Source organism: Netta rufina (genome assembly GCF_964035555.1).
Source record: "Netta rufina genome assembly, chromosome: 16".
Taxonomy (NCBI): domain Eukaryota; kingdom Metazoa; phylum Chordata; class Aves; order Anseriformes; family Anatidae; genus Netta; species Netta rufina.
In genome coordinates, this window is record NC_140140.1 from 990457 (window position 1) to 1017369 (window position 26913).

At 41.7% G+C, this 26913-nt stretch overlaps 1 protein-coding gene across 1 annotated transcript in view; it reads right to left on the reverse strand.

Annotated features, from left to right (window-relative positions):
• The window catches only part of SLC9A8 (solute carrier family 9 member A8), a 29300-nt gene extending 9916 nt beyond the window's left edge, over window positions 1–19384 (reverse strand). Inside the window, exons 1-10 of the mRNA XM_084296697.1 lie at window positions 19330–19384; window positions 18591–18769; window positions 14552–14632; window positions 9532–9590; window positions 7952–8035; window positions 6889–6990; window positions 6110–6144; window positions 4910–5053; window positions 3490–3628; window positions 1507–1612 (exon numbers count right to left, since the gene is read on the reverse strand). Coding sequence (XP_084152823.1) covers window positions 1507–1612; window positions 3490–3628; window positions 4910–5053; window positions 6110–6144; window positions 6889–6990; window positions 7952–8035; window positions 9532–9590; window positions 14552–14632; window positions 18591–18769; window positions 19330–19337 — 937 coding nt within the window. The 5' untranslated portion in view covers window positions 19338–19384. The remainder of the gene's footprint in view (window positions 1–1506; window positions 1613–3489; window positions 3629–4909; window positions 5054–6109; window positions 6145–6888; window positions 6991–7951; window positions 8036–9531; window positions 9591–14551; window positions 14633–18590; window positions 18770–19329) is intronic.
• Between the last annotated feature and the right edge of the window lie 7529 nt (window positions 19385–26913).

A 26913-nucleotide genomic window follows, 5' to 3' on the forward strand; every position in this document is an offset into this window, starting at 1 on the left:
ATCACTCCATCAGAAGCAGAATGAGAACAACAGGGCATGCATGGGTGTGAATCCACTCCTGTAAGGTGTACCAAATGATAAAAATTAAGTTGTGCCTACCCACAACTTGCTATCAATCTGAGAATGAGAAAAGCTACTGAGACTTCAGAATTCAGGGTAAAAATAACTTCTGTGATAGAGCCCGATATGTAGGGCCTGTAAGGAATGCTACTGTGCAGAATGTGCCTTGTCTCCAGCATACAGGTCACTACACCAGCTAGTACAGGTGGTTTCGGAAATTAACGATAGCCACTTAATTTACCATAGTAGAATTCAATTGCCCTAATGACATGCACAGCTTGGATGGAGGTACAGCAGCTGATATCATAGGCCAGAACAGATGTCTCAGATTTCACTGTATTCTTGCATCTTTGGGATTTTGCCATCTACCTTGCTTAACAGCTCTTGGTTATTTATGGGAAAGAAGAATCTGAATCTCAACCTATTTCTCTAACTGCTCAAGACATATCACAGAAGCTGTCAGTTGTTCGCTGTTCATAGGGAGTTAGATATCTTAAAGGAAGTTTTAGAATTTCCACAGCTGCTGCAAAGACTTACACCAGAGAAAGATGTCATTTGAGATGATGGCTAGGACTGGAAAAATTTAGTAGCACACTTCAAGAACAACTACTGTACTCCTTGTGACAAAACTGACCAAAATTGACACGACCCAGAAGAAATCAACTGCAATGTGGTGGCTTTCTATGATGGAGTTACAGCATTGGTGGATATAGGAAGAGCAACTGACATCATCTACCTCACATTCTTAACATATACACCAAGAACTTTATGAAATTAAAAATAAAACAATACCAAAGAAAAGAAACAAGCAGATTCCCTAGCTGTATGAATTAAACTAACTGTTGCATCCCTTTCCTTTGAGAAATGAGACAGGAAGCTGATTGCCTTCAAAAAACAGTTAAATCAGCAGAGGTCAGGGATGTTGGGTATCCAGGTATCCAGCAGAACTGGACCCCGGTCTTTGTACTTGATTCTGCAGAATGAAAAAGTTCATCTCCAAGCCTCTTCTCCTGGCCCTCAGCAGAACTGCTACCTGGTGTCCAGAGATACATAAAATATTCATTGGTCTCAGCTAACTTCACTGAAGGACGTGCAAAAAAAACAGCTACTGGGTAGGAGGACAGCCATTATCTGAGTTAGCTAACACAGCTAAGCTCTCCTCACACTATGCAGCTCAAATCCAACCTCTGTGTTAGGCAGAGGTAACTGAGAGAACACTATTTGCACTGGCTAGCTAATGCTTATGAAAACCGTTACTATCTTTTCTATACATTTACAACATTTAGTAGAGAATAAGTGTTCCCGTAAAGTAAGGCAAGGTCAAAAGTAAGAGCACAGGTTAAATGAGAAAACATGTAAAAGAAAAACAGGGGTCTTCTTAGACACACAAAAAAACCCTATTCAAATTTATCAGAGAAACATGCACATACTCATTTTGCTACTCACCTGAGAGTGAGATACCCTCTGCAAGTCCGTAAGGAAGGTAAGCAAAGATAATCATCATCCCAAACTCTAGGGAGGGTGTCTTCCTTAAATCAATGTGCTTTAACACGTACACACAAAAAGGTTATGGAAAAGGTAAGGTAAAAAAATCCAAAGAAAAATTTAAATTGTTACCATTCCATTACAAAACAATGATGCTGCTTAATCTTACTCACTACATGCTTACTGGATAGCTAATAAAGTCTACAAATTGTCCCATGACTCAGGTGTAGAAAGATTAATAATTTCTTACAAGGAGTGTTTTTTAAAGAACCTACCACTGGTAGAACCCGGTCAGAATGGACAGACTTAGAGGCAGAAAAGTTCTGCTACTGATGTACCTACACAATAATGACAAAAAATGCTAAATTGTTTTTATCTATCTACAAAGGCCATCTCCCTACACACTCAGTCTTTGAAATTTCTTCTCCAAAACTATTGTAAATAAGCCACAGAAAATTGTTAAATAGTAAAGGCTTTCCTAAAAACAGGGAGAGTTATGAAACAGCAAAGTAAAAAAAAAAAAGTAAAAAAAACAGCCCTCAGTTCTGTTTTAACAAAAATAATGTATTTTTGTCTTAAATATTTAAGATACTTAAAAACTTACTTCACATTTGAAAGTCAAAAGTGTGGGCATTTGTCAAGGGCTGCAAATTCAGCTTTGCATCTCATGTGTGGTTCTGCAGCACAGCTGGTAAATACAAGAAGTAGATTTTGCCTCAGATTTTGTTTCGTTATTTGCCATGATAAGCATGCAAATAAACTTTTCTGGTCAGTCACTAGACTTCTAGTTATTTTAAAATGGATGTGACAGATCTGCAGTAATATTAACACTGAGGAGACATGTTCACTTATTCCTTGAATCATGTCCTTCTCTCAACTCTTAACTTACCATCTCTGGTAAAATTCAGAGGATAAAAGGCCCATGACATGGAAGTTCACATTCCTCCTGAGTCAGGAACCAGCAACAACCTTCAGTCATACTTATCTGCTGGCAAATATTAAGAAATTTCCATTGCTACGCTGAAATTTTGCATGTTTGGGGGAAATCTAACTCTGAGGCACAAATAACTGTAATAGGGCAACTAAGCAGCTTTTCTCTTGGTATCATTTAGGTATCAGTCAAAGAAACGTTAAACATCTGTCTCCCTCTTTTATTGTGATGTATGGAATAATTTAAAAGTTCGTGGAATCAGACTAATGAACCAAAAGAGGAAACATGTCAGTATTTAATCAATCTGTTCCTGTTATTTACAAACAAAATACTTAACAGTATGTCCCAGATGACATGAATAACTGTTGCATGAGCCTAGAACAAAAAAGCTACCTATGGTGAATTCAATGTTAACATTAAAGCAAGCTCTCAGCAAAGGTACCTGACTTAAACAAACATCTTTCCTTATCTCAGCAGAGAAGCTTCTGGGTTGTTTAGCAACCAATGCATGCAAATGGAAAAGGCAAAATATAACTCCACGTAAAAACAAATAGAATAGTACCTGTATTCAGCTGGATGAATACACAGGGGCAGATGAGGTGGTCTGACTCAAAAGGAGCTTTTTTTCTTTTAAATTAACTTTTATATATGTAGAAAATGAGCCATGTATTTGTAAAAACAGATCAGTATTGAAATTGAATTAATGCATTTTGAATTTGCAAAATAATTACCATATTTTATAACACTCCAGTGCACATAATATAAGCTACTATACAGCATTTCAGACATTAATTACATGTATGTTCATAAAAATTTGATGCAGCTTTTTAATATACACCCATGCATACTAATACAAAAAGAAAATAAGCATGAGAAAATCCTCAGCCAACAAAACAATCTCTGTTAAGAAACATCTCCTAAGGAATGCTGGAAAATATGGGAGAGAAAATACTATTAGAGTGCTGAAGTTCACCGATTTCCATCTGTGTATCACCAAAATTTAAAAAGGATATTAATGCAGAAATAAGGCCAGTAAGCGTGCCAAGTGCTGCAGAGCCGAAGAACATCTTAAGAAAGTATCCCAGTGCCTGTAGAAAGGTTTGCCATCCACTTACATCTGACATATTTTCTCTTGTCAAACCTTCTGCAGTGCTGGATAAATAAAAAATAATAATAAAAAAGAAACAGTTATAAATTCTAAGCCTGGATCCAAAAGAGACAGACAGCTTTTGAGAACAACAACAACAAAAGACTTGTATTTCTTTGCTGCTAGTACTTTTAAAAGGCTTTTACTGTGATATATATAACAAGAGGAATGTCAAAAGTTGTTAAATCAAGTCTTAGTGTAATCCCCAAAGGGAAACCTAATTCTGCCAAAAATCTGGAAATCCAGCATTGGTCTTCTGAAGCTTCTCAGAATGGTGTAAATAGGCTATCATAATGCCCAATATTACAAAAAAATTTTCAAACTTTGAAAGGAAAACACATTTTGCTGTGGTAAAAACTCTGGGCATGAAAGAGAAAGGTCAGATCACATGATCCTCAGAGAAAAACAAATGAACAAGGACACGTCTCATCAAATATTTAGGTGTGAATGAGAGACAAGAAGGTCACTGGAGAAAAACAAAGACGTTCTTAAGAGGAAACAGAATAAATCTCTTTGAATTTCAGGAATATCTTTCATAGAATTCCATGCAAAAAGGTATGGATTCTAACTAATTTTCTATTTGACTACTCTTAGTCTTCACGGTCTTCCACAAAGGGACTGTGACTATATTAAAAAAGCTATTAGATTACAGGAAAATTACTCTAACTTCTCTATCTTCTTAGCTGATCTACTACTCGTATACGTGCACAGTGATATCTATTGATTTTAGCAATAATATGAAAATATGGCTATATATCTCTATTTTTTACTCTTTTAGCCACACTGAACTATCATGGATAAATGATAAAGATATTGGATGCTCTTGTTCCTTGTGATAGCCCCAAAATAAGTTCCTATTGCATAGATGTTAATGCATCCCCCACAGACTGAAATGTGATTCTGGGTATAAGCCAACAATACAGGAGATACAGCTGCAAAATTGTCAAGATAAATATTTTTGTGCAAGCTTGAAAGGATGCATGTTGGTCTTCTGTTGCCAGGACCTGAAGATGGAAAGACAGATGATAAACTTGCAGACTTACATAACAACCTGGGGTCAATTTGATGAGGCACTGAGGGAGCTGCAAAAAGACAACCATTTAATGTCTCCTGCCTATGCAGTTTATGCTCTGAATTGCTTTTAATAGTGCAAAATTCAGCATTGTACCAGAAATACATGATTTGTTCCAAAAGCAGATTGAAGAATTCCTGTATATCTGAATAACCAATCAACAGAAAAAACTGTGGCTGCTGTTTCCTTACACGTATTGTTCCAATGCACTTACTTGGTCAAAACGATAGAGACTGCATCATTGAGAATGCTTTCTCCGAAAACCAACATGTTAAGTACAGGATCCACATTGAGGGCATTGAAAATGGCAATAGTAGCCACAGGGTCAACCGCAGATATTAAAGAGCCAAATGCAAAACTGGGAGAACACAAAACAAAAAAAAAGAAACCAGATAAGAAAACCAGATGAAAGAAAAATATATACCTAATCAACTTATATGAAAAACTAGTGACAGTGATGTTATTTCTTACAGTGTTTATAGAGCTAAGCTCTCTTCCCATTAATAAAAACTTGATGTGACCAAAGAGATGGTTTTGTTTTTCAAAGAGAAAAGTTGTTGTCTAGCTGGAAGAGAAGTTTGAGAAGTATGTAGCTCCCAGCTCGCAACAACAGTACTAATGTCTCACTCCAACTAAGTAAGAAAAAACAAACAATTTTACAGATACTGCCAAAACCATGTATCATATATGCATAGTGTTACCTGTTTAGGAGTACTAAAAGGCAACATCTAAATGGAACAGCTAAAAGTTCATTACTTTGGAATCCAAGAATAGACAATACAGAGGCAATGGGACTGCTCAGCTGCATAAAGTCAAACACTGGGACAAATAAGGAAGATTTTTGCTGTTCATGCATGTTTTACTTGTTATGTTTCCTGCTTGCAACTTGACTTATTTATGGATTTTAACAGAAAACCGCTATATTTTGCCATACAATGAACTAGCAAACAAAATACAAAAATAATGCAGAAATTAACTCTGGGCTTGTGTCCTCCTAAGAACCTGATTAGATTCTTTGCCAAGTTCTTGAAAAATCTACATTACTGATACTGAAAAGCTCATTACATCTTTTAAGACACTGTTTGGATGAAGAAGCTATGCCTTTTTCATACATATTAATCATGTCAACCAATCAAAGTTTACATATTTTAACTTTAAAGGTTGTTTAAAAAAAAAACACAGTGTATTTCCTGGCTGGAAAAATCACTGAGCACAGGATACTATTTGGAAATAAGAGCATTGTAATAGGATTTAGAAGCATTAGATCAATTTCTTGGCGTAATACACAATATTGAATCTAAGCAATCCAAAGAGTAACCAGAAAAGCTTGCCAACTACAATGCCTTTCCCAGATACAGTGTTATCTTGACAAGTGCTCCATTTCACATACAACTCCATTTCCCCAAGAGCTTACCTGTCTGTCATGTTGAGTTTATAAATTACATCAGCCTGAAATAGGCAAAACAGAAAAGAATCACAATCAGTTGTATTTTGCTGCTATTTTTACAATTAAAGCATCAATCAAACCTTAAGCTCATTATCGGGAAAAACAAACAAACAAACAAACAAAAAACAGACCATAATAATATAAGAAGTAATAATAATAAAAAACACAGTAATAATGTTACCCAACCTAACATTACCCTGTTACAATTCTGGTCACCCCAAACCATCAGGAAAGACCAGACAAAACTGGAACTGATACAAGTAAGCAAAGTAACCAAGGCAGTCAAAGGAACAGAAATGTGAGAGGCAAAGACAAAAAGCATCAACCATTTAGCCTAACAGAACAAAGTCTCAGAGAAGACATAACCATCTACATCTATGTATTGGGTTAACTAACCTAAGAGGAAACACCAAAGCAGAGAAGTGAAAGAAAGCTGTCAACTGAAGAACAAGTAAATTTAACACCGGAAATAGGAAGATTGCTCTTCTAGAAGGCAGGTTTTGGAACAACCTTCCAGTGGGAAGATCAAGTAAGCAAAAGAAAACAAAACTCAGCTCAAGTCTTAATTGCTTTTAACATGAAGCATGTAAGGGATTATATTACATTGCCTCTGAGAAAGCATGATAGCAGAGAACCGGACTTTGTGACCCAGGAATTCAGTTTCACTATGTTTGTCTGTTCTTGAAAAACAGGCTTTCAAAGAGCAAGCAGCATAAATGTAAGTGCTTCAAAGTAGTTATTCTTACCTGGCCCAGGAAATAAATTCCTCCACCTACAATGAAAGCTGATATCGCTGTGCCAAATACAGAAAATAGCGTGATGGAGCCTATGTTCTGAAAAAAATTGCCCTGGAACACAGTAACACATTAAGTAAATCAGTGAAAATGGACAGAGGGAAAAGTCATGTTTCAGGTTTGCATCTAAATTAAATTCTGATTCACAGCTGTGTTTGAGAGATAATAAGGCTTCAATAGTTTTATTCCAGGTATCCCAGGACATATATCCACACCATCTGCCTGAGGAGCTTGCTCTCTTGAGGACAACTGCAAAACCCTGTGATATCCAGGATGGGATGTCAGTTTGGAACTATAACAAAAATCGAATCCTCAGATGAGCAATTGAATTTTCAGAATCACTTGGACATACCTGATGGAACTGTAAATGAATCCATCTGTTGTAGAAAGGGCATGTGAAAAAGACTTGTAAACAGCCCAGCTGCTAGTCCATGTCTTAGATTGTAATTTTGAATAGAAAAGTCTTCAGCAATGGCACCACTCACAGTACTGCTATCTCCCATTGCTCTCTCCCTCTTCCGCAGTACAGTTTAAACAGAAAGGCAGCACACGGGGTGGATGAGAACTGCTTCTGCCAGAACTAGCACTGTCAGAAATGTCCATGGAAACACAGCCTCTCAGGCAAACAGTGGAACTGTTTGCAATCTTTTTTGCCCTTCCACTTCTTTACATAAGGAGCGACCCCACCTTTCCCACTTCTGTTCCTACTCCTTCCCATTTTGCCTCCTTCACATCAGCCCTTGTACAGCTCCAATGAGGTAAGAAACCTCTTCAACCAAGGAAAATGACGTCTGTGCTGCACCTACTACCTTGCCAACATTCAGTTAACAATAACAAGCTACATTCCCTGCATTCTGGGTTGAAGGAGCTTATTATTTTTGCATTCTCAGTTGCCTGATGATGAATATGATGGAATTTAGTGCGATTATTCTAGATTTCACTACAATAACTGAAAGCAGAATCTATTTCAAACAAAGCCTCAACATTTAAAAATGAGTGTCTGGCATTGGCTAACCTTATGCAATGAATATCCAGATTCAAATATAATAGGTGGAAGCAAAAGCAGAAAAAACATATTTGGGCGAAACATTTCTTCTTCCTGCAAAACAAAAATGAAGCATAGTTTGAAGGATATCATGATTACTGAAATAACACTGAATCTTCCCAAAGGAAATTATTAAAAAATAATAATGAAAAAATGTATCAAAAGTATCACATTTCATTTAAAAAGCTATATCTGATTGAAAATCTATAACATTTTAATGTGTTTCAACTGAGGAGAAAGAAAGTCTTTCTTTAAGAAAATAACTGCCAAGAAATACTAAGCTTCAAGCTAGGATTAAAATCCACTACTCAGATCAAGATTTTTACTTTAGTAATATAAACCCTGTTTAAAACTGGCAATTCAATTCACTGATCTAATTTGAATAAACTGTTGGATCCTATTAAACAAAATCACAATTTAAATACTACACTAATTATTATTGCAGGAATAACGAAGAGTTCATTGCTTTGATTATGTGGATAAACTGCAGGAGGCAAAATCCTTGCTTCACTGTAGAATTCACCTCTTGGAGACACTTCTGCCAGGATTCTCCCTCCCTGGCAAAGTCTCTGTAGGTCCACACAGAAACACGTAAGATCTCATGGCATCACACATTGATTCAGGTTGGAAGGGACCTCTGGAGGTCTCTGATCCAACCCCCTACTTCAAGCAAGGCCAACTCAGAGCAACTTAGTTTGCCTCAGGCTTTATCCAGCCATGTGTTGAGTATTGCTGTGGATGGAGATTCCCGCAACCTCTCTAGTCACACGTGTTTGGTTATTATCTCTGTTAACATTTACTTCCTTGTATAAAGTAAATCACGGAGTTCCAGGACAAGGACATCCTTCTGCACAGCAGCTTTGCTTACATTTTCTGCTGGAAGTAAAGCTCAAATCACATTTCCATTGTCTCAGTGCGAGAAATCCTGCTGCTTCAAGCACACTGGTGTTGGCAGTCTTTCCCTAAGAAGCTCTGGAGTACCAAGAAATGTGCCATGCTGAATGGATTGCTCTGTGAAGTGTTTGTTCTCAACCTCATAATATGTTACAGGTTTAAGTATATGCAAATAAATTAAGTAAATAAGGTAATTTTTAGTACAGCTATTCTGGAGAAGTGCTGCTTTCTTCCTCTGTGAAACCTACATTAACATCCACAGGTAAAACATCTAACTTTACAGTGTATCAACACACTTTTTTTTTTAAGAAAACACCTACAGAATTAACTCCTAAAAGAAGAAAAGGACTAAATCTAGCCAATAACTATGTAAGACAAATAATTGAATTGCTATACTTTTAACTGTAACTGGTCCCACACTGCAAGATGCATAGGAACCTCTTTTGGAGGAAAAATATTGTGAAGAAAATGAATAGCAGGATCATGACTCTGAATATTTGGTTGCATTATTATTTAAAAAAAAAATAAAATACTTGGCATAGAGTATAAAATACTAAATTTTTGGAAATTACCTCTAAAGAAACCCATATTACTAAGTCTTATTTCAAACATTCAGAGATTGTTCTGTAATTAACAATTAATTGCTTCAAATATACCTTCCAGTTGGCCAGCTTTTGAGCCTCTATGATTTTTATAAAAGCTCCCATAAGGATACCTAGGAGACAAAGAGATAATATTCTTAAAAATTCACAAAACACACCACTGTTTCCATTAACTATTACAGACTCTCAGTCAACAAAGTTTTAAAAGTATAAACAAGGCAAAACATAAAGCAGCAGGTCTTTCATTCCTAAATCACAAATGGGGTCTGATATAAGATAGTTTCTGATATGTCACATAATTACACAGCTTCCGTACACAAAAGGTTGTTGCTTAGGATATCTAAATAGTGAGCACATGTATTGACAGTACTGTGCTCGCTGTTCCTCAAGGTAAGCGGTTTAACTGCTCAGAAAGGCTTTTCATCTAAAATGCATTCAAATTAAATTTGTCCTGTCTTCCTAAAAAATCAGGAAGTTATTAATTAGATAGCTGTGCAATTGCACAAAACAGCCATGTCATTTCAGTGCTATTTGCAGCATTAACACAGCTTAAGTGAAATCAAAGACATCTCCACAGAGGTGAATTTTGTCTCAATGAAATCATAGCACTTACTGGCAATGGAGTAGACAACATCTGATCAGGGTGGAGATACCATCAGAACTATTTCCCAAATGTATTACATGTATTTTAAGTCATGTAGAAATACTAATTTACGTATAAAAGAACTTTATCAAGGGTGCTGCAAACTCATTGGTTACAGATTATTGTGCTCTTTCCTCCCACATATTTTAAAACAGATAAGTCAGAAGACTCCAAATTAACACGATTTTGTTTGGAGGCTAAGATAATTCTTAGCCTGTCATTACTTGCATTCAAGGAGTTACGAGGAATTTGTCTTTGGTCAGATGCCAGATGCATACATTTATATATGTATATATATTCTTCTGTATATATCTTTTTATTATTTACAGAATGAAGGCTTAATAATCAAACACTGGGATATAGAAGTGAAATACACTGAATAAAAGGTAAGAAGTGGCTAAGAAATGTTAAGTGTGCTTGTTAAGTGTGCTTTCCTGTAACCCATGTGTTTTTCATTCCCTCATACCATAGCTATCAAAAGAGCCTTACAAATAGCATCACATGGATTACTGCTGATGGATGTGTCATACACAGAAAGCCATGAGGCTTAAGCCTTCTTTCATACAAAAATATGTGAAGGCATTGGTTCCAGAAAATAGAAATACTTGTTCCATTAAATGCTTTATATGGAAAGGAAGAACAAAACGTTAATGAAGGAACATTAAAGGTCTGGTGTCCTTTGAAGGAGGCCAGAATACAGACGCAGCCACTCACATGCCAGATAAACACAGATTTCAGTACTAACAGTCAGACCTTCTATTCTGGGATGGAAATGATGTCAGAAGTCAAGGACTGTAACATTTCTGATTTTTGCAGGGTAGCAACACTTTCTTCAGCTGGCACAGACAACACTTGTATCATTCAGCAAATTTATGTAGGGAAAAAAAAAACAAACAAGCCAACAACCAGAGCCTATACATCTGAGGGTACAGATTCCAAGAAGTGCACTTTCCAGGAAATTTTCAGTATTTTATGAATTTGCATTGATAAACCTTGCATAAAACTCTGTTTTGAGGGGATTTAATGGAAATGAGAATCCCTTAAATTACTTCTGCAGAAGTGAAAGGGCTCCAGCACAACTGTGAGAAATGGGACCACTGGGAGAAGGCAAAACCAGTCTGCAGGCTCTGGGCTAGGCATCCGTATCCTGTGAGCTCAAGACACCCAAGTAAATGGCTAGTCCCAATCTCTTTTGGAAGAAGAGCTAATCATAAACCGATCCTAACAACAGTGTCACAAAAAGAGAAGATCCTTTCATGATATCTAGAAGTTAAATGACCGGCAATGTAAGTGTAAGGCAACAGCAGAGGTTAAGGGAAAAGGATGAGATGGAACTACACAACTTAAATCTTCCTATAGTACAGGCTAGTTCTAGCTGCCTGTTGTGGCATTTTACGCTATGTAAAGTCATGGAAGAGGGCTGCACAAAATAATGCATCACCACAATGGCTTAAGAGCAGCAGAATGAAACTTTGATGATGGTTTGTACAACCTGCCCCACATATCTTTACAAACTACTCCTCTGTTATCACTAGGTAAACGAAAGCAGTCTTCTTTCAGACAGTTCCATCGATTACATCAGCAAGATCAGTTCAGTGTTTTTGTCAAGAGGCTAATTGGAAAGTTAAGTCTGTAAGAGTTAACCTCATTCCTTAGATAACATTACAAAAAGTTTCTTAGTACAAACAACTTCAGGAACAAATCTGAGAGAAAAAAAAATCTGGCAATTATTTTTACCAACAAAATCCAGTACCTTTTAAGGATGAAGATCAAAATCTACCCTTAGAGAACCTGCTCCTGCCCTGTTCACCAGGAGAGTAATATGCACTAGAAATGGTAAAACACAATCTTCTGAGCAGCTTAGACAATGGCAGGAAAAACAGTTGTGAAAACCTTACTTATCTGCTCAGCTGCCACATTTATTAGTCCTCAATAACTGCCCAAGAACATTTGTTTAATTTACAAGTTAAAATAGGACACACCTCACTTCGGGCACTGCTAGCAAAACTGGATACTTGAAACTCAAACTGTGCTCTTGCAGCTGTGTAGATCATTACCAGTAACAGAGGTTCACTGCCCAGCAATTAGCTGCCAATTCCAGTGATTATACAGATGCCATGGCCTGTCAGAAGAGCTCACAGTAGTTTAAATACGACTGAGTCAATAAATTAAATAAATAAGGCTTAAGTGACACCGGACATATGTTAGCCTGGTTGCTATTGGGTGTAACATTCTCCTGACTTAGTGGGATTGCATTTGCTGGTATCATCCAGTCTGCTTTGGGAGGCAGCCTACAGCTGCACAATGGTTTGCACACTGAAAACTGAACTGTGCAAGTTTCTTATGCGGCTTCTGTGTGAAAACTCAAATGATGCACTGATGTTCCTTACTGATCTTGAGTAATAGTGACAGCCATAGCAAGAAAACTCAGCAGTTTCATTAACAGGCTTTTGTTGGCAGTGACGGGAGCACAGAACATATCAGCACAGCTAAAACTCCCTGCCCTGCTGCTCAGATGCCAAGAACAGAAAACGGAAAGAGAAGAATGTCTGTGCCTCTGCTGCTCCCTGCAACCTTCAGCAGGAGCAGTGACACAAACTTCCCTAACACTTCAGCGGTGCCCAGTAGTTGGCTTGGGGCAGAATAATGGCAATGATAGCAAAGAAAATCCAAAACTAAGCCAGCAAGAGCAAGCAATATAGTGCTGCACTTTAAATGGGGGAATATGCTTCAATTTAATTAGCTATTTAATAACAATGGTAACTAACTTGATTAGAAACCAAATTAACACTTTTCACCTTTCTGTACAAAACCAAAGGATACTGAAGAGACAGAAAAGTCCTTCTGAAACCTTTCAAGACACTGGAAGATATACCAAACAAAACATCTCACCTGTCACTGGCAATGTGTAAGAAGGAGAGGAAAGAGAAGTGTGTTAATAGGGAATCAAAGCACAGTTTCCATGAGGATGAAGAAGTCAGGATGATCTAGAGCAGCTCTGATCTTTCCATGTAGATAGAAGCCTAACCACACAAGAAGTCTGATGGGTGCTGCTACTATAAAGATGAGGTGTGCATGCAATACCCAGGAAATCCACACTATCACCATGACAGATTTCTTAGAGATCTATCTGTTTTTCAGCTGCACAGAAATGTCAAAATTCAAATATGACCTTGTAAGACAATCTTTCTTTGAATTTCAGCACCTTCTCCTATGCTGGTAATGTGATGTGGCATGCATCAAATAGAGAGAACTAAAAATTCAGGGTGTTACACCTTGGGAAAAATGTGTTTTTCTTCTAAGTAACAGCTTTAAGATTTTCTCAATCTAGCACCAAAAAGATGCCAGAAGATTCCTGTTTTCGAGAAAGTGCAAGGTACTACACAAGCACCAGAAAGCTTATTTCCTCCCATTGCGAAATGGTGTGAAAATGCAGTGAAGAGGTACGACAGAAGAAGGTACCAGAAATTACAGCATAGCCCAGGAGAAAGATAAAAATCTACCCATACAGCAAGTATTACATTCCTCCACACTGTGTCAGGATTATTGTTAAGCATCTTTCTCTTTGTGCTGTATTTTTAGAAGGGCTGTCAGTGAAAGTGTCACTCCTAATAGAAGCAAAAATATCACATTGATACTGGTAAACATGTTTCAGAGACAGGTGGAAAACTGTTTCCTGGGGTTAGTTAAACCAGGTTTTTAAACATTGCTACACATTATGTAAAGAAAATAATGAATGTATTTGGCCTGATCTCCTTCTCATGTACACATGTATAAATCAGAAGCAACAGCACACAACTAAGTGAAACTATCATAATGTAAAACTGCAGATTTAGGAATACTCCAGATTTGGTACAAATTACGCAAGGACGTGATTATCATGAAGAGTGGCGTTCTTTTACCTCAGGTCACAGGAATAGCTCTTGTCATGGTACTACTGGGAAAGTTAAGTATCTAGCACAGTGATAACTAAGTATCTGAAAGTCCTGGGCAAGTGTTGAAGATACAATTATATCCACACCTGGACTAAATCACATATATAGACATAATCCTACAGATACTGAAACAAACACATGTACCATTTGAAAGGCAAGGCCAGAGTATGGCCACCAGGGAATGATTTGGAGTGCTTTGTCAGTGCTTTATCCCACCTTGCAGAGCCCAGAATGGAGGTTTGTTGCCAAAATACCTAGGTAATGACACCCCTATAGGGCCCCTGTGTCGTTTTGCTGATCCACTCTCTGTACCTATGCCTATTTCTTGATTTTTTTCATCAGTTTAATTATTTGAATTAGTTGTTTTTCTTCACTGCATCCACTTTTCCACATCTTTCTAGTGATGGCTAACACACAAAGGCACAGAATTTCAAGCACAGACTACTGAATCTCTGAATTAACACAAATCTGATATAAAAAAGGCATGGTTACTCACCTAAAGAAACAACAGCTACACTCTCTGGTAAAAAATGCAGTCGGTATTTTATCAGTAAATGCACCAATATGATGCAGATAGCTGTGAAGGAATAAAAAAAAAAAAAAAAAAAAAAAAGTAGAAAATTTAGAAGTGTTAGCAGGGAATAACATATGCTTTTAAGTAGCATTTCTAAAATGCATGCAGGAAATCTTTTCCTAATGATTTAGTAGAATACCACTGATGAAAATAACCAAATTCTAGGTTCCTAATTCTCAATGAAATACTTAAATTAATCTACAAATGACAGAAAATAACTGAGGCAAGTTTTAGCACTTAAAATTATCTTCTAAAAATACAAATATTGCTACTCTTAGAGGCTGATTCAGCTTACAAGAAAATTTTCTCTGAACAGTAGCTGTGAAAAATGGCAGTCATACAGAACATGCAGTTTTAATATCTTTTTTTTTTTTTCTAACATTTCCACATTTTTGAAGTGAAACATGTAAGCACATATACACATAGCCTTAATTAAAATTTCAGAGCTATACTCTTTTGTACCTGACTCTCTTTGAGGAAATGGGCTTTATGTAAATGTATAATCACAGAACCAAAAAAAATTACACTGGAAGGGATCTCTGTGTCATCTAATCCAACCTCCTACTACTCAAAACAGGGATAACTTCATAGTCAAAGAAGTTGTCCATGGCCTTATCCAGTTGAGCTTGGAAATCTTCAAAAGCAAAGATAGCACAACCCCTCCACCCCCTAGTTCCAGTAACAGTCTCATGGCTGCTTCCTTCTTGTTTTGGGAACCTCAGAAGAGTCTATTGCTCATGTTTAGTGGTGCTATGAGGCTGCAGGATGGGTAACTGCTTAAATATCTTGACTCACATAAACCTAGATCATTAAATTCCTACCAATTTTTATTTGGACACTCTACATGTTGAACTGAAATTCTTCTCCCGTTTTAATCTAGCTCAACTAAGAGTCAGACAAAGAAACATCTGGCTTGCATCTCCACAATACATGCATTTTGCTCTATTCACTACAAAATCTTTCAGCAATGGCCTAGGATATAAACAATTACTGCTCGCATTTTGACAGAAAGCAACTGAAACTCAAGCAGTCAACAGCATTTCATAGGTGGAATCAAACTGTGGCTTGCCAAACGCAGCAGAGACTGTTTCAAACTGTGCAGTTTACAAACCCAGTGGCAACTGCAATGACCTCGCTTCCGTGAACAGCTCTTGGTGATTCAGTTTAACTGCTCCTCCTAGTTAACAACAACACAACAGCCACGCTGCAGCTGGTTCAGAACACTGCTTTTAATTTACAGTCTGAAAGGTGCAATATGTTCCACCAGGAACTCAGAGCTCTGGCGTGACTTGCTGGCTCACACCACCCATGAACTACTGGGACCTCCATCATGATCTGCATTCACTGTACAGCATCACAAAGTACAAAGCTCATAAATACAACTACCACTCTTTTTTGTCCTCCTCTCCTGTGCTAGGGAATTGGAATCACTCGGATAATTCTCGCCCTTGTTATCTTACACGCCCTGCTCCTATACAAGTGTGACATTTTATTTATGTGCATGTGAACGGATGGAAGGATGGGCTTACAGACTGAGCAAGGCCTCAAGAAATACACCATATTTGCTCACTTACTGGCATGCAAATTGTTCGTGGCCATAACTGCGGGTTCTGAGTGACAAGCAGGGACAGGTCCATGCAGGAAGACTGGCAGGACTAATTTCCCTACATTTACTCCACTTCTACTCCACCAATCTTCACAATATTGACCCATCAGTTTTCAAACACCGGTGTTTACAGCATAATACTTTGACACAGACTGAAACAGCTTACTTTAAATACTGTACTAAGAACTGCAGCAGTTCAGGAACTAACAACTCAGACATTTGACTGCCAGCTGCCAAACTGCTGGAGCAATAACCTCATCACGTACCCCAAGCAGTTTTTGTACACTTGTCCATCAGTACTACTGAGTTTTGACCAATTTCCTATCCATTAAGCACAAATAATATGCGTCCAACAAAGACATTTAGGATTACTGTGTTAAAAGCATTCCATACTGCTATTGCCCGTGACAGATCCATAAAGGTATCTGTACCATGCAGATTTCCAGTGAACTCCAATGCAAGCACAAATATGCTTTCCATTTAGCAGGTCTAAGTGCCAGCTTCTTTCTACTATTTTTACTTCACTTTGACAATAAAATAAAAAGCAACCATGGCCTAAGAAGCACCTCCCACCACCAGAAATACTGTGTGGCAGCCCAGTAGATTCCTTAGCTGCTTGTCACCTATTCCTTGTGTAGGACTGCTTAGTTTGTATTTGCAGCATGCCATCTCCCCCAGGCACTTGCACACAGCAGGAGTAAAACAGGCAAAAGGCTGGAAGAAGCATGATTCTGGACAGGTTGTAAGAATATTCAAGTGTCCCCCTAAGGAAGTGTACCGTAGGCACACCCGTGACAGAAGGGAATTCCTGGATCCCACGGATGCAGCAGAACAGACAGGTATGACTTTTTGGCTCAGTGGGCTATTGAAAATGAAGTGGTGTTTGAACAGATGAACAAGCCATGGGAAATCTGGGATTGGAAACTACCTCATACTGCTTCAGGGACTTTAAATCTGGGGCTTGAATTTGACACAGGCAGCTCAGAACAGATCTACTTCTGATCCTAGTTTAGAACATCTTAAAGGCCATAACAGTGCATAACATCCAGATTTGAGTGTTGTCGGCACATTCATGTTTGTCCTTACTACGCTCTTAAATGAGATTACTATGAATGGCAGTAACTACGAACAATAAGCTTTTATACTAGTTCTACTTTGTTCATGGGACTCCTCTGTCCTGAGGGTGATGCTTTCAAGATGCATTAAGCTATCGTACTGGCATAAGCAGGCTGGAACACAGTCAATAAATGATAGCTCTGTTCTTAATGTTCTTCTGACCTTTTAGAATCCACGAGACATGCATACTTAGAAATTTTGACTTTAATCTTACAAGTTTTCTGAACTACTGCATTTTGCTTTGGTCTTTCATTTCTGTTCAAATTCTACTAGACCACTGACCACTGGGAAAACATCAGCCTTCTTTGAAGACAAACTGATACTGTAGAAATAATTTATTTATTTTTTAATCCATATGATTTGCAGAAGTTTCTGATCTGCTTTCAACTCCACATTTCACTATTATTTCCTTCATTTGCTACAGGCAAGAGTGACCACTTGGAAGACTAGCTGACCTGTCTGGCAGAAAAAAGGTTCTTTCAGCAAAGCTTGCTTTGGAGAAACCAAGCATGCACACACACAAAAGAAAACAGACAAGTAATCCTCTGTGAAAATTTTGTTATTGTTACAGTTTTGACTACAGCATTGCTCTAAGCAGATGGTAGGAGACAGCTATATTCTACTAAAGGAAAGATGACAGCCTAGACTAGAGAATTGGGTGGGCATCTGCCATTCAAAATCCCTCTGTATGTGTAACAATGTTAGCATAACTATGGCAATCTGCAAGTAGCTCTTGCACTGGTAAGAATGTTAGAAACCTGACAGAGCCAGACAAATAGATACTGTACTTTAGTACCCGTGCAGGTAAACCCAACTGTCTGGCATCGCCCTATATAACAAAGTATCTTGAGCGATGTCTGGAAGTGCTACAACCAATCAAAATTGAAATCCATCCAGTATTCTCTCCTCAAAGAGAGATCCAAGCACCACAGGGCGTTCTGACAGCATCTTTCTCATACATACACATATGCCATGTGCTTGATTAAGAACATGAAGCCAATTAAACATGTTGTCTGCACTTTGAGATCAACGTGAAAAGGTCTGCAATGGGCCTCTCTTTCAATGGGTCTGGGGGAGGCCAGGTGATTAATTGTATGTGTATATACACCCAACTCTTCTCAGTCCTTGTGCCTATACAATACTTCGTTTCACAGAGAAAAAGATTCTGAAAGTCAGCCCACATCCTCACATGCAGAGTATGCTTAAGAGCGATTAAGAGACTTTCAGTTCATCATTCACCTAATACAAGAAGACTAAAAAAAATTGTCATGCCACTAGATTGCTCCTCTTGCTGTGCTTGGACTCCAGTCTGCACTGGAAGGATAGGTTTAGCAGGTGTAGGTACCACCAGCTTGGTGGTAGCAGCCAGCGTGGTGCGGAGGGTGACATTGATGGCTTCATGGGTGACATTTGCAAACCTGTCAGGATTACACAACATGTGATTACACCAGCTGGGAGCAGCATGACAAAGAATTAGCCAAGAAACAGCACGCAGAAACCCCACATCACACCGATTTGTGCCACAACCAACACATGCAGGCTGCTTCCAGAAGCGCTCTCTGATCCCGGACAAATGGTGGAATTTCGTATACACTGAGGTTTTTATTGCCCAGTGTCTTCGTGCGCTGCTGGCACCAAACACCCTGCAACGCAGCTGGGGGAGGCAGCGAGAGCCTGACGCAGCGGCACCCAGCCTGACAGCGTCCGGGGCCCACGGCCTGCAGGAGCCGCTCGGGGACCACTCAGGACCACTGAGGGCCCACCCAGGGACCACTCGGGCCCACCCAAGGGCCCGGCCTTCCCCCGGGCTGCTCCCCGCAGCTCATCACACCATCCCGCGCCCCCCCCCCATGCAGAGCCCAGCCCCGAGGCCCAGGAGCCGCCCGTGCTGCCCCGGGGGCCCTAGCCGGGCGCAGGGAGGCTTCCGCTGAGGGGAACGGTCCCCGCCCCCCGGCGGGCCGCCCCCCGCTGCACTCACTCCGCCATCTTGCCGCCCGCCGGCTCAAACCGCGCCACTTCCGGGAGCGTCGCGGCCGCTCTAGCCGGCGCCTCCGCCAACTCTATGGTGGGGAACGAGAGGGAGGCTGCGGGGTGGGAGGGCGCGCCTGCGCAGAGCGGAGCGGGGAGGGAGGGGGCGTTGTCGCGCGAGAGCTGTGGGCCCGTCGCGTAGCAACGCGGTGACGTCACTGCCCGGAGCCGTGGCGTGACGTCATCGTGACCCCCCCCCTCCCCCACACGCCATAGTCGCCCGCCGCCACTTTGCCCCCTTGCCTCATCCTCCCCTCACCCGCAGCCGCCCCAAGGCAGCAACCACAGCGCCGGGCTGGCGTCAAAACGCTTTAAAACAGCACGTGAATTAAAACACCATGTGAACAACATGTAATGTGAATAACATGTCATGGGGTGGTCGTGGATTGAAATATCGTGCATTAAAGTGTCATGTGGTCATGAATTTCAATGTCGTGTGGTGAATTAAAGCATCACGTGGTGGCGAATTAAAATGTATTTAGTAAAACCTGTTAAGTAGGTGGTTGTCAGCCTTGCCCGGCCTAAGTTTGAACTGCTCTCCCTTGCGGACGGTGGCTCTGAGGTAGGTGTGCCCGGGAGCTGTCCTGGTGGGCAGCACAGCACGACACAACCACCCCGGAGGGATGGGGAGAGGATCAGGAAACAGATAAAGCTCATGGGTTGAGATAAAGGCAGTTTAATGGGACAGAAAAGGAAAAGAACTATAAAACAGCAAGTGATGCAGATTACAGCTGCTCACCACCTGCCAGCCAGTGTCCCCAAGCAGCAGCAGCCCCCCGGTGTTATGCCCAGCATGATGTGGGACATCCCCTGGGGCTGGGGTCCCGGGTCTGTCCCCTCCCAGCTCCAGCAGGGCCATCTGAGAAGCTGGAAGGTCCTTGGCTTAACAAAAGCGCTGCTCTGCAACCGCTGAAACACTGGTGTGTTATCAGTGTTATTCTCGTCCTAAATCCCAAACACTGCACCATGCCAGCCACTAGAAGAAAAAAAACAACTCTATCCCAGCTAAAAGCAGGACACCCGTGCATCCTTTCCTACCTGCATGCCTAGGTAGCTAGGCCTACAAACACTGCCCGGCTCACAGAGCCAGTTGTGAACATATATCTACTCAGTGAATGTTGGCGATGCTGGGGTGACAGGCACTGTGCAAGCAAATAGCATGGTAGCATCGTGTGCATTTCTATGCGTTTTTGGTTTGACATTCTCAAGGAAAGTGTGGGGTTTGTACAAATAGGCACGCTGGTTTGTAAACCTCGGGTCATTTTGAAGGCCTTTTAGAACTTCTGCCACACACTTCAATCGAAATGAAACTGTAGTTTCATTTCACAGACAGGCTGATACTCATGTGATCTGCGTATGTGAAAGTGAATGCCTTTCAAAGAAGTATGAGCATGAGTGTAATGTAGTTTTGTGGTAACCTTCTTACCAGAGTTACAACCAAAACTTTTTTTTTTTTTTTCTTTTTCTTTTTCCCCTTACACTGGATAATTACCTACAATATGCCATTTGCTAAACACCACTGGCTTTAATTCACTTTCCCCATTGAGTGCGTTTGGGACAGTCTGGTGTGCCTGGCTTTACTGTAGGGATGTGTGGTGTGGAGCACGTAAAGCCCACTGATGCCAGTGAAAAAGGAGGATGCCACTTTGCAAGTTGGTGCAAGCTGATTGATTTCCAGAGGTGATGTGCACGTCCCACTCCATTTCAAATCTGGAGGTCTGTGGGCCTTAAGCACACCAGGAGCTGGGATGCTTCCTCTTTTTGATCTCAGTTTTTACAATGCTTTGGAGTGGACAGTGGACATTATGAAAAAAGTTTCATCCACAAATAATGAAGCTTGATCCAGAATGAATTACACTTAAGCTGATGAAACACAGGAAAATTCCTGGTGAATGTTGTCTTCCTTTTTTTCCACAAGAGTTAAAATTCAAAATTTGCCAGTATTAGTGAAGTGCTCCAAAAGTCCTGTGTCGAAACACCAGAGGGGTATGGATTGTTTCATCAGTGCAAGTCACTCTAGGTGGCTGACAGTAGCTGTTTGCTAAAAGGTGAATTGTCTTTATTTCCCTTTATTTCCTGTCCCCTTCTTCCAGTCCTTGTCAGCAAAACAGCGAATAGTGGAAGAAGTGGGGTCATCACAGCAGTGCAAAAGAGGGCATGGCTTGAGTCCCGTGTAATCTTTACCTGTTGAAATGGCCTCCTGCAGTTGTCACCAGAGTGATATCCAACTCTGTACAAGGCTGGAGCAGAACAGAGAAAAACTTAAAACTATCTTTACTAGTCATTCACTTGAGTTTTGCTTGGCGTGAGGAGTAGGTCATCTGGCCTAAGAATGAAGGCCAGAAATTATAGCTCTGTTTTGCTTTTTTTTTTTTTTTTTCTTTGTTTTTCTTCCCTTTGTTTTGAGTTGTTTTGGTTCTGGTCTTAGCCTTTTTTTTTTTTTTTTTTTTTTTTTTGGTTGTTTTTGTTCCTTAAATCTCTCAACCAGCATAGTCAGGAAACTCCACACTTGTTTTGTTTTACTGGCCTTGTAGTTGTCGTGTGCTTTGAATCCTGAGAGATTGATGTAGGAAAGGGATGACTGCAGACGTAACTTTTCAAGATGTGAACTGACCTCTTCACTTTGCCTGCTGGCCTAGGCCAAAGGTGGACCACAGATGAGTGCTGGGGGCCATGTGAAGGATTCAGGAAGGGATGTGGAAGGAAGGAGTCAGAGCAATAGAGGCCTGGGAGCCTACAGAGACACACACATGAGGCTGAGCCTCACAAAAGCCAGGATCTGAAGTGGGCGAAAAAAGAGGAAAAAGATGAAAGGAAGACAAAGAACCCAGGAACCCCTGCAGAAGGGAGCATCAGGGTGGCTGGGGGCATCAAGGACTGCTTGGGACTGTGTGGGAGCAAGGTACCCAGAGGCACCGTCACTCAGCTTCTGACAACTCTTCCATTTCCATGTAAAGCAAGTGTCATCGCTCACAGCAGCACACTATGGGTGAAATAACCAGAGGTGATATCGAATTATAATATATAAATTGTTCTGTATTTGGGGATGGTGATTTTCGTGTCTTCTTGCTGACTCGTCTGCAGGAAATACCACCGCTTGCTTGTCCTGTAGTGGCTTCTGAAAAGGGGTCAGTGAGACTCCCTGTGACGGAGATAACTGCTGAACCAAAGCTGCTCTGGCATTGCTGTGCAGATAGCTTTCCATGGGCTGACAGCATGGTCACAACAGAAAGCAATCATTTGGGCAGGAGGCCTTTCAGCCTGTTCCTCACTTGTGGTGCTCGGATGCACGGCTATGGAGCATCTGTTGATTAATGCACGCGCTGAATGCTTCTTTTAATAGATCCCAGGAATTTCACAGTTGTTTAAGCTCATCTAACATGGTGTGGCTGTAGGTAACACAGTGTTTAGTTTTAATTCTTAAATTATACAGAGTAGCCTAAATAGATAGCTATGTGGAACACTGAGGGCAGACACAGATGAGGAAGTGACCAGCTGTAACCTCGTGCTGGGAATGTAGGGAAGGCTCTAATTTACAAGCACAGGACTCTATTCACAGGCACAGGACTTTGTTCTCTCTTGTGCTGTGGTACATGAAGGCTGTCAACAATAAAGAATGGTGATATGACATATTTACATTAGGGAGTTGCTTTTGCAGTTGAGGTAGTCTTTGTCCTTGGAGAGATCTGGGTTTGCCTTTTAGATTATTGGCAAACAGTGTGCTCGCAGGCAGGTCAGTCACCTTTGATTCATCCCCTTTCCCTGAACCAGAGAGTGCTGAGCTTCCTCCTGCTGCACTGAGGCTGCACAGCGAGGGACTGCCAGGTGTTGGAGGGGAGGTAGCAGCACTTGCCCAGGTTTACTGCAGAACTACTCCACAAATACCTGTATGTGCCATTGCCTTTATAGCTTGGCTTTAGAATAAAAATAAAATACTTACCAGGGAGTAGAGAGGGATTTGGCTCCAAGTTCAGCTGAAGCCAGGTTCTGATTGTGGTGTGGAACATGTTATATGCCAAACACCGAGAGGAGCCTGGGATTTCAGGGATGTCAGGCAAAATCAGCAATGCCAACACCAAAACAGGCAGAAGCCTTAAATTGTCAGTGTCTGTAGCTTACATGTGAGGAAATGCCTATGGCCACAGTACCAAAGTGCCAGCAGGGCACTCACTGCTTACAAAAGACCTGCTTTTGGGGGCTTCATCATCATCCCCCAGGATCAGTCCCATCGCAGCTCCTGAAGGTATTGTCAGGCTGATGCCAGCAGATGCGAGCGCTGGGGAGATGTGGTGTGAACACAACCCCTGTGCTAAAAGATCTTCCCCCCCCCTTCCTTCTCTCTGTTTTCCTGCACTCCATTATGAGACTAAGAAAGTAAGAAAAGATTGTGTTTTAAAAGGCATGATAACTTCTGTTATCAAACCAAGGATATCTATTTAATATACAGGTGAAGGTTAAACATGCCACTAAGCAGGTAGGAACAGAGTCAGCCGTATGTGTTTGTTTTACTGCTTTTGGGCAGATAGGAAAGATTCTTTTAAGCTGACTGGTGAAATTCTGTTTTTTTTTTTTAAACCCTTCACTATATAGATTTTTTGTGTATTCTTGATGTGTCTTAGCATACATGGTGTCATACTCTTTTGTTCTCTAGGCATACACAGTAGGTGTATGCATGTGTGAATACACTTGTATACACACACATCTAAATATGAGTAACTATACACATAGGCAAATTCTAGCCAGGAGTTTGCAGCAGGTGATGTCTTTCCTATTGCTTTGGTATTTGTTGTTTGAAACTACTGAATGCTTGAGCCCAGTGCTTTGTTTGCTTTTCATTTCATGTGTTTTCTGTTTTTGATGTGATAAATCCCGAGTTTATCCAGGAGGAAGCAGTGACAGAGGGAAGTACATTGTGTGTCCTGCTGGTAGTCAGCACCCAGGCAGAACTGTTGTCAGAGCTGGTGGCCAGAGGTTGGGATCAGCTTGAAATATGAACAAATGGGATCAATCCTTGGAAAGAGGGCCCCAAAGGGCTTTGGGGAGGAATATTCCTAAGGAGATCCTGTCCTACCAGCTGCTGGCAATGCTAGTCAAGTGGGCCAGGGAGGCTGAACTCTTCCCTCGCTTGGACACGGAGATGGGGTGGGGACCACCTTATCAAGAGGTGACAGCGGACTTCTCCAGCCCTGTTTGCCCTCCAGGGAAATGCATCCCACCTGCCCCCAGCCTCGCTTCCCTACTCTGACTGCAGCACCGGCTGCTTGCTCACTCTGGCTTGTACCCTGCAGGCACCACCAACCTCTCTGCTCAGAGACAGGACACAGAGGGCCTGTCCTCACTCAGTTTTGCTCTTAAGTGGTGAATATTTCCATGTTGGGCTCTCAGGCACTCCATGCATTTCAGAGCTGGTGCTGCACTCGTGTGCTGTGACTCAGCGGGCCGCCCTAGCAGCAGCTAGATGGTCTGTCGGTCTCAGGACGTGACTCTCACAACACAGACGGGTGATGCTTAGTGACAGGCTTTCGCAGGAGGCAGTTCCTGTTTTACAGATGGCTAAACTGAGGCTCGGAGAGGCTGGAGAAACACCCCTGAAAAACACAGAGAGCACGTGGGTGAGCTGGGAAGCAAATCTTGTGCTAACCAAGAGGGACCTGCCCTCTGAAGAGCACTTCATCTGGAGACCTGCAACTTCAGCCAAGGACTGGGCATCGCTTCTGCTCCCACCTATTCCCCCTAGGCTCCCAGGACACGTTTCTGTTTGGCTGCTGGCATAGTCAGCTCTTACTGACATCACTTCATTATCCAAACTTTGTGGCCGCGTGGGCTGGAGCCCTGTGTGATGCAATCCCACAGCCATCATCTGCCAGGCCAGGGACACAGCCACACTGCGTCGGGCCAGCAAGGCCTGCAGGCCACCTCTCTTCTTCCCAGCAGAGGCCTCCAAGTGCTTCTGCGTGCTCAGAAAATGAGGCAACAGAAGGTAGTGGTGACAAAATACTGTCCTCTTCCATTTTTTCCTGAATGTCTTCCTCAAGGCATTCTTGTTTCTTCCACAGAGGACTGTTCACCGCTTGATCTCATATAAGCTTTGTGAGTTCAAGCCTCCTGCACTTTGCCACAGGAGGGATTTCTGGGGTGTTTCTATGAACTTGGTGCATGTGGATCCTTCCTAGAATTTAGTGCTGCTTTGCACATATGGTCAGGGTAGAATTAGAATTTAAAAGACTACCACCACCAATTTCCCTGAAAAAAAAAAGCCAAGAGAGGCCTTCAGCAGACATCCTGAGAGACAAACAGCAGGGTGAGCCCATGCAGTCCTGCTCCCAAGCAGCCTCTCCAGCACTGCTCAGCACACAAATCGTGGAAGCTTTCAGTACCTGCAGCTTCACGCCCAGCTCTGCACAGAGCCACCCCCTGCTCTCTGCTCCAAACCCGGTTGCTGTTGGAAACCCATCGTGTGCTGGGAGACACTGCAGGTGATGTGTCCAGATTCACCCTGATGCCAGGCAGCAGCTGTTCCCATACAGGAGACATTCATCACCCGTGAGGTGAAACCCGAATGCCAGCTGTGGGAAGCCTGCCCTGGCCCTGCTCTTCTCCCTCCTGCAGCAGTCTGCCTCTGCCTGCCCCTCGAGGGGGTAGCTCTTACTCCTAAATAATTCTCTGTTGTTGAGGGCAGCGTGTAGCTATCCTGTGGGTTGCATTCTTCCTGGCACCTAAGTTAAAAGTTCTTCCTCCTTCCTGATTACAGGGTAACCTGACAGGCCTCCTGTCAACGGAAATTAACAAATCTTTGTGACAGCCCTGTGACAGGCAGAGTGTTTTGTTAGCTGGATTACAGTTACGGGTACCAGCCCCAGATGAGTCCAAGTATCCGTTGTGCTGGTGGGAAGCATCTGTTGTGGCATGTCTGCAACAAGTGTCAATGGGAAGGGAGAACAACTGTACAAACAACTGCATTGCTCGCTCACGGATGTAGCCTGGAGCTGCTGGGCACTCCTAGGACCTGTCGCCTCATGCTCTCATGCTCTTGAGCTGCCTCCAAAACCTGCCAGCCCTTGAAGAAGGCCCCACCAGCTGGGACCCCTGCAGGCTCTCTGGTGACAAGCCAGCACCATTCCCCAGCCTGCTGCTGCTCCTGCTCCTGCCAGGAAGGAGGGGGCCTTTGCCCAGTGCAGGTCAGCAGACCTTTGGGGTCTGTAGGACGTGGATTTGGGGTACACCCCATTACCCTCCCCACGGCACCTCTGCTGGGGGAGAGAAGTTTCGCAGCTGAGATGAAGTAGGTATCCAGTTCAGCACCCAGCAAAGCACACAGCAGAGAGACAAACACTAATTTAAATGTGCTGACTCCTGCTCTGACTGCCAGACCACACTTTCTCTTGTAGCTCCTCTCCCTCGGAGGCAGCTGCTGGCGGTTTTTTAGGCATTCCTCTGAAGCGTCTCCATGGAAGAACTCTGCTGCTTCTGTTATCTCTGTAGCCCGTCATCAAGACGGCAATTGCCCTGTTGATAAAACACAGCCTCTGTTCAC